This window comes from Electrona antarctica, assembly GCF_951216825.1.
Source record: "Electrona antarctica genome assembly, chromosome: 4".
Classification (NCBI taxonomy): domain Eukaryota; kingdom Metazoa; phylum Chordata; class Actinopteri; order Myctophiformes; family Myctophidae; genus Electrona; species Electrona antarctica.
The window spans coordinates 35609153-35616652 of NC_136809.1; the positions used below are offsets into that span (position 1 = coordinate 35609153).

The 7500-nt window shown below is 47.0% G+C and overlaps 1 protein-coding gene across 1 annotated transcript in view; it reads right to left on the reverse strand.

Annotated features, from left to right (window-relative positions):
* The window catches only part of LOC306921289 (slit homolog 1 protein-like), a gene marked incomplete at its 5' end in the record, with an annotated part of 96443 nt that overhangs the window by 45652 nt on the left and 43291 nt on the right, over window positions 1–7500 (reverse strand). The window contains 6 exons of the mRNA XM_079498398.1: window positions 536–607; window positions 3901–4048; window positions 5282–5445; window positions 5954–6025; window positions 6822–6893; window positions 7033–7104. Coding sequence (XP_079354524.1) covers window positions 536–607; window positions 3901–4048; window positions 5282–5445; window positions 5954–6025; window positions 6822–6893; window positions 7033–7104 — 600 coding nt within the window. The remainder of the gene's footprint in view (window positions 1–535; window positions 608–3900; window positions 4049–5281; window positions 5446–5953; window positions 6026–6821; window positions 6894–7032; window positions 7105–7500) is intronic.

Consider the following 7500-nt stretch of genomic DNA (forward strand, 5'->3'; position numbering starts at 1 on the left):
TCAGGAGGTAAAGAGCGGCCGCTTGGGAAATGGAAGGTTCCCAGTTCGATCCCGGGCTCCCCCTGAGTTAGTGTCGAGGTGTCCTTGAGCAAGACACTGAATCCCCAGCTGCTCCCGATGAGCAGGTCGGTGCCTTGGTTTCCTCCGCTGTCGGTGTGTGAATGGCTGAATGTAATGAACATGTTAAAGCGCTTTGGATGGTGCTATAAAAATGCACCATTTACCACTGGACTAATCCATACAATATTATTACTAGTATGTGAAACGTCCACATTATTGCCTTTGTTTGTGTCTTTTGTATTGATGTTTTGCCATTGTTTCTAGACTACACCTCTTCGGTCCATGTGTTGTTATTGGGGTGTTTGTAACAACTCTGTATATGGCTTAAGACTGAAATATAGACTAGACATATATGTACCACACTTGCATTCTGCAGCTTGTACTTGTATGAGTTAGTGACAAATAAACCTTCTGGAGCTGAGCTGGATTGAACTGAATAGAAGTGTGACACTGTGTGTTGGTCAGACAGACTCACATTCTGCGGAGCTTCTTGTAGGAGGTGAAGGCTCCAGGAGGGACCGACTTGATGCCGTTCTGCTCTAAACGACTGAGGAGAGAGAGAGAGAGAGAGAGAGAGAGAGAGAGAGAGAGAGAGAGAGAGAGAGAGAGAGGAAGGAGGGGGAGGGTGGGTAGTGAGGGGGGGGGGAAGAGAACAGAGAAAAGGAGAGTTAAGAAAAAGTAAGATGAAGAGCAGGAGAGGTGAAAGGAAGAAAAAGATGACAGACAGAGAGGAAAAAGTAAGACATCAACAGTGTTACACATGTCATAGTTTGACTTTTTGAAGTACTTCACACAGTCTCACAGCAGCTGGCTGCATGGCAGCGCCACCGAAGCGTCTGTTACCATATCAACTACGTCAACACGACCAACACCAAGCACCGGTATACATTATCTCACTGTTCACATCCATTCACATCTCCCCACCACTCCACCCGCCGCTGCGCCACCAGACGTGCGTTCATATCTCCTGCTTTGTAGCGAGGACCGGCGTTGAGTCATGAGCCTAATCCTGGCTGTGACACGCAGTGAAACGTTAGACACGCTGGCGTTCACCACAAAAGGGACGAAGTGCGCGTAATTGGCCAACATAATACATTTATTGGATTAATCCCGAGTCAGCGCCCGCCCGGCAGGATGAACTGGGCTGTCACGCTCCCGAATGAGCGCCGTTGGCTGACGTGTAGACGGAATGACACTGAAGATGAAGGATTACGAAGAGCGACGACGAAGGCATTCATGGATTCACTTAACGCTAATGTCAACCCCAGAGACATATGGGGAACATCATACGCAGTGTACACTGCGTAGTGCATATATAACGACACACTTTGTGTTTACACATAAACGGAAAGGTGGCGTAATAGACACAGACAGACATACATTAAGCTTAATGATACGTGTCTGCTTCCTAAAGGTCATTTGGGGTTGAGCAGTGTTCATTTTGTTGACTAATAAGACTAAACAATTTCAGATTACTAAATAGGACTAAAACCAAATGGTGTGTTTGAGAGAATAAGACTAAATCTGAATTTGCCGAACACTAAGAGTAAGATTTTCTTGACTAAGACTAGGCTAAGACAATTTCAGATTACTAAAATAGGATGTTGCATTAAGAGCACACACACACACACACACACACACACACACACACACACACACACACACACACACACACACACACACACACACACACACACACACACACACACACACACACACACACACACACACACACACACACACAGGTGGACACATGGGCATGCAGGTACAGTCAATCAGTCAGTCATTCAGCCGCACACACGCAGCAGGCACACATGTACTGTAGGTCACACCAGAAGCCACTAATTGACTTCTGCAACGTTTTCACTGGTTCTGAGGTCAGTGTTACTGGGGGGACCATTACGGAACAAATCAAATCTCAACTCAACTTCTCAGGAATGAAGAGCTACAGTACTTCAAAAGCGACGCTTGTTTTATAGTTGTACAAAGAGTTTAGATGAGGTCTTTAATGGGTCCTCTCTGAAGGATGATTCATAAAAGCCATGAGAACGTGAAGAGAAATAAAACAACACACTAAACTGTGAGTTTTAGATCATGACAGCGCTGTTGAAAAATGACGTTTATGTTTGAAATTGTGAGGACCAAGCGAGACCACGTTGAGGCGATTGCTATGACAGCAGTAGCCTCGGAAACCCAGACGTTGTTATTTCCAGGGAGAAAAAAGAAAGTATGGGACCGAGTCCACTTCAATTCGGCATAGAGTAGCGCAAACGTCGATCACTCTCTGCTGATTTCTGATCGTCTGCACCTTTGTTAAATTGACGCACACACGCACACACGTACAAGAGCTGTTGCCAGACCTACCAGACAGCCGCGGCCGTTTTCTGCTGTTGGCCAGCGTCTTCTCCGGGTTTTTAGAAAGCTGGTGGATGGAAATGAAACTCCACCCACACGGCTGACTGCCGCGGGGGCAAGCGTTTCCGGGAATCTGGCCGTCGTGGCATTCAGCCGTATGGGTGGAGCTTCTTTTCCATCACTGCCAAGGACTTATTTAACTTCTTTTTCATGATGTCCTACACTGCCAAGGACGGATTTTCTTTTTTTTTTAAATCTTCAAATAAAATAAATATATGTTGGCGGTCTGGGACTATCGGCGCCCCCTGGTGGCCAAGAATGAGTTAAAACTCTGCCCAACTGCGTTGCCTTGCTATCCTTGATGTTAATATTGGGTCACATACAGTACTACCCTCACCTGAGACAGGGGTGTGACGAGGTAGGAGAGGCTTATTGTCGGTATCAGCCGAGAACGAGGCGGGGAGTCTATCCCTGTTACAACGCGCTGGAGCGCTGGGAGATGGATTGCTGAGGTGGAGCGCCAAGCCGTGCGACTCATACAATGTGTTGGACGGTGCCTGGGATGGAAGTGGAACCCATGTCCTTGTGATCCAATGGCGAGAGCTTACCGACTGAGCTAACCTAAAACGGCTGGGTTTCCGAGGCTAGAGCTAACCGAGTATGTAAGAGTAATGTAAACTCTATCCCTCTCAGTTCAGTGAAATGCATTAATGCATTCAATTCTCTAAAGTTCATGGCGGTATATACTGTAGTAAATGGGAAAGAGACATACAGTATAATTTCCGCCCTTACTTCTTAGTGCAGATTCACACTATGGTCCCGGGTGCGCACTCGCGACCACTTGTGATGTTGTGGTATTGTGAATGCTGCGTACCGTTCCCCGGAGCCGATCAGCCAATCATTCCGGGAACCGCATGGAGGTAGGATCGATGCAACGTGAAAGCCTTACAGTTGAATGAAGTGTACTCGGGTGCGAAGGAATCAAGGCCAATGTGAATGACGGCCAGCGGGGACCAGGCGATCAATGTGAATGACGGCCAGCGGGGACCAGGCGATCAATGTGAATGACGGCCAGCGGGGACCAGGCGATCAATGTGAATGACGGCCAGCGGGGACCAGGCGATCAATGTGAATGACGGCCAGCGGGGACCAGGCGATCAATGTGAATGACGGCCAGCGGGGACCAGGCGATCAATGTGAATGACGGCCAGCGGGGACCAGGCGATCAATGTGAATGACGGCCAGCGGGGACCAGGCGATCAATGTGAATGACGGCCAGCGGGGACCAGGCGATCAATGTGAATGACGGCCACCGGGGACCAGGCGATCAATGTGAATGACGGCCAGCGGGGACCAGGCGATCAATGTGAATGACGGCCAGCGGGGACCAGGCCAGCGGGGACCAGGCCAGCGGGGACCAGGCGATCATATTGGGGAACAGTTTGAATCTGCCCTTAGTTACTGATGGTCTGGTGTCCTACTCACATCTCTGTCATGGCCTCTGGCAGGTGAGCAGGGATGGCAGTGAGGCCCTTCCCTCTGCAGTCTACGATGTTGTTACTACAGGAGCACATGGGAGGACAGGAGCCTGAAGCCAGACTGCAGGGCTGGACGAACGCACTGCCGCTGTGGCCTGCAACGGAATAAACCTCATATTACTGTATATAAAGTCATGTTCTCTTCACAAAACAGTTTCAGATGGGCGGTCCGCGGTCAAATATATATCAATCTGGGGGTCCTTGGCACGAAAAGGTTGGAGGACTACTGATTTAGAAGGCATTTTGTCAAATCGGCCTCCGATCTTAATGGGTTGAGGTGGTTTGGGCACCTAGTTACGGATGCTTCACGTCTCCCTATTGGGAGGTCCTCTGGGCATGTCCCATTGGGAGGAGGCCATGGGGGGGATTATATCTCCATGCTGGACTTGGAAAGCCTCGGGGTTCCCCAGGATAAAGTGGCTAATGTGGCCCCAGCAAAGACAACTCTGGAATGCTCTGCTGGAATTGACGCCGGATTTAAGCGCTTGAAAATAGATGGATGGAACATAAAATATATGATAACAATTTAAAATTATTGCATTTGCATTGCACTGAAAAATATCTGTTGCTTGTAAGGGTACACAACCATCGCAGAACGTCTTGTAAACATCTTCTTGACTGATTGAATCCTTTATTCTTTTTGTGTCTGTTTTTACATATCACCTCTGTTTTAACATACAAACTCTTAATCTCTTATTTTGCTTAAAGAGATATTTCACTTTCAAATAATATAATGAAAGAATGAAATGAAAAATCACAGCCTACTCACGCATTTGGACATTTAATGCGTGAGGTGATCTTTCCATTACTTTTTTCACATACAACAAGGAAGAAAAAAACAGCCGCTGGTTGCGTGCAACCATTCTCCATAGCATTCCATTGGAGAGAGATTACCCTACGGCCCCCAGAAGCTAGTGAGGCTTGTTTTTGTTCCGGTCACGTGATCCAAATGTGTGACTAGTAGCCGTGGAAAACCTCTTACCTGTATGTCTCATAAGTTATCAAAATTGCCTAATAAAACAAATAAAACATAACTCGGGCTACTCGGGTTTGGCAGGCAAAGACTAAATCAATAAAGTCGGAAATCTGGGGAACGGAGGCGGCGGTGCACCATTTACCATTTAACGGCAGTAAAACTGTCAACCACTTTCAACCTGGCATGCCTAAAGTACTTTGTTGTCAAAAGTTTGCGCACACAACAAAAGCACAATATCCGATCTACAAGCTCACAACATGTCACATTGCTAATACGTGTTGCGTGCTTGTAGATCAGCTACTTTCATGCAACACCCTTGTACGACTACGACCGTAAGACAGGTCAGAATTACCTGTACAGGCGAAGTCACTCTTGTGCAGTTCAGCCAGATTGAGGCCTCGCAGGGTGGGAGGGGAACTGCACTGGGTGTACAGACCCAGCGCTGGCCTCTGTCTCAGCCAGGGGGACAGCCAGGCCAGGTGACAGTCACAACGCAGAGAGTTGGAGTGGAGACGACTGGGGGACAGAAACAGAGGGAGGGGCAGAGACGGAGGGGAAGGGTGGCGGAGGGAGGGAGGGAGGGAGAGAGGAGTAAACGGAGGAGAGATGGAGGAAGGAGCAAAACAAGGAAAATGGATGGTGCAAGCAAGTGAGGACGACGAAGGTCGAGTCGAGGAGTGAAGGCCATGGTTTGAAGGTACGGGGTACGGTAAGATAGACGTTTTCAAGATAAGAGGTAGATGATAAGATGATGGATGTTTGGAGATAAGAGGAGGATGGTAAGATAGAGGGAGGGAAGACACAGAGGAGAAGGAAGGAATGGGACAGAGGGAGGGACAAGAGAAGGGGAAGAAAGACAGAAAGAAAGGGAATGGATAGAAAGTTTAAAAAAATGTTTGTACAGTAGGTGTAACATTGCTGCCTTATGTCTCTGTGAAATCCCTAGCCAGACCAAAACACTGTGGCATTGTGGGAGATAGTAGTGAAAGAAAGAGTAGTGAAATGAAAGGAGTTCAGGACTCACAAGGTGCGCAGTTTAGGCATGTGGTTGAAGCTGGACACGGGAATACTGCTGATGTTATTGTTGTTCAACGTCCTGGAAGGGGAGGGGGTAGGGGGGGGGGGTAGGGAGGGAAGGAGGGAGAAGGTCAATAGTTGAGTGGAATGTACAGTAGTTAAGCTTTGATTTATATTCCATCGCAGAACAGTGTCACCTGCTGACAAGAACTGATTTACAAGCTAACACCGCAACATACTAAATTATACTATGGAGTATAACATTAGGCATTGAATGACTCCAACAGACACGGTAACACAAAGGACTCACACACACACAAACAGAGGAAGGTGTTTCTGCATGCAAGCAAATACAAAAAACATCTGTCTGTGGTCCTTCGAGTGCTTCCACAGCCCTAATATTAGCCCGGCCATGCCCAAGTTGTAGAACTGTCCTTCCCAAACCTTTTTTTAGCTCACGACATAAAATAGCACGTTGCGGAGTAACACGTTATGAGCTTGTAGATCGGCTATTTTCACTTCTTAAAAGCTTTGTGGAATTTATGGAATTTCAATTTCTTTTTCAATTTTATTTAAGAAATTATTTTGAAAAAAAAGAAAAATGTTTTTAATGTGTGAAAAGCTGTGAACGTTTTTTATTTATTTTTGAAAATTATTTGAAATAATAACATTTTTAAAACAAAAGCAAAAAGGGAGACACACACACACACACACACACACACACACACACACACACACACACACACACACACACACACACACACACACACACACACACACACACACACACACACACACACACACAGAAATCCTGCAACCCACAAATGGGTCCCGACCCACTGTCTGGGAAACAAGTGTTGTAGAATAATACTCACAGGACTTCCAGAGTACGCAGAGCACGGAAGGCCCCCTCCTCTATACAGCTGATGTGGTTCTTGTCCAGCTGACTGTGATAACAGAGTGATAACAACATTTAGAACCCCCATCCTCTCTCTGTGCGTAAGGAGGATGAGTGAGACATCTTAACCAAAGAGGAACCATCATGTGTATTGGTGCGTACTCCACGCGCATATGACTCTGACTCACAGGTTCTTGAGTTCTGTGGCCCCTCGGAAGGCTCTCCTCGGAATAGCCTGGATTGTGTTCTCGCTAAGGTCCCTGAGAGAGAGACAGAGACAGAGACAGAGACAGAGACAGAGACAGAGACAGAGACAGACAGACAGACAGACAGACAGACAGACAGACAGACAGACAGACAGACAGACAGACAGACAGACAGACAGACAGACAGACAGACAGACAGACAGAAGTGGTTAGTGTATGTAGTGGAGTAGAAGTAAAAGTATCGAAAATTGGAAATATTCCAGTAAGGTAAAAGTACCTCAAAATTGTACTTAAGTGCAGTAGTTGAGTATGTACTTAGTTACTTTACACCACTGCCACCACTACGTCTTAGCTATACCCAAGTGGCTACAGAGGTCATGTTGGAGCTGCCTGAGATCAAACCCATGAACCTTGCGATGCAAAGGCAATCACTCTACCAAGAGACCTACC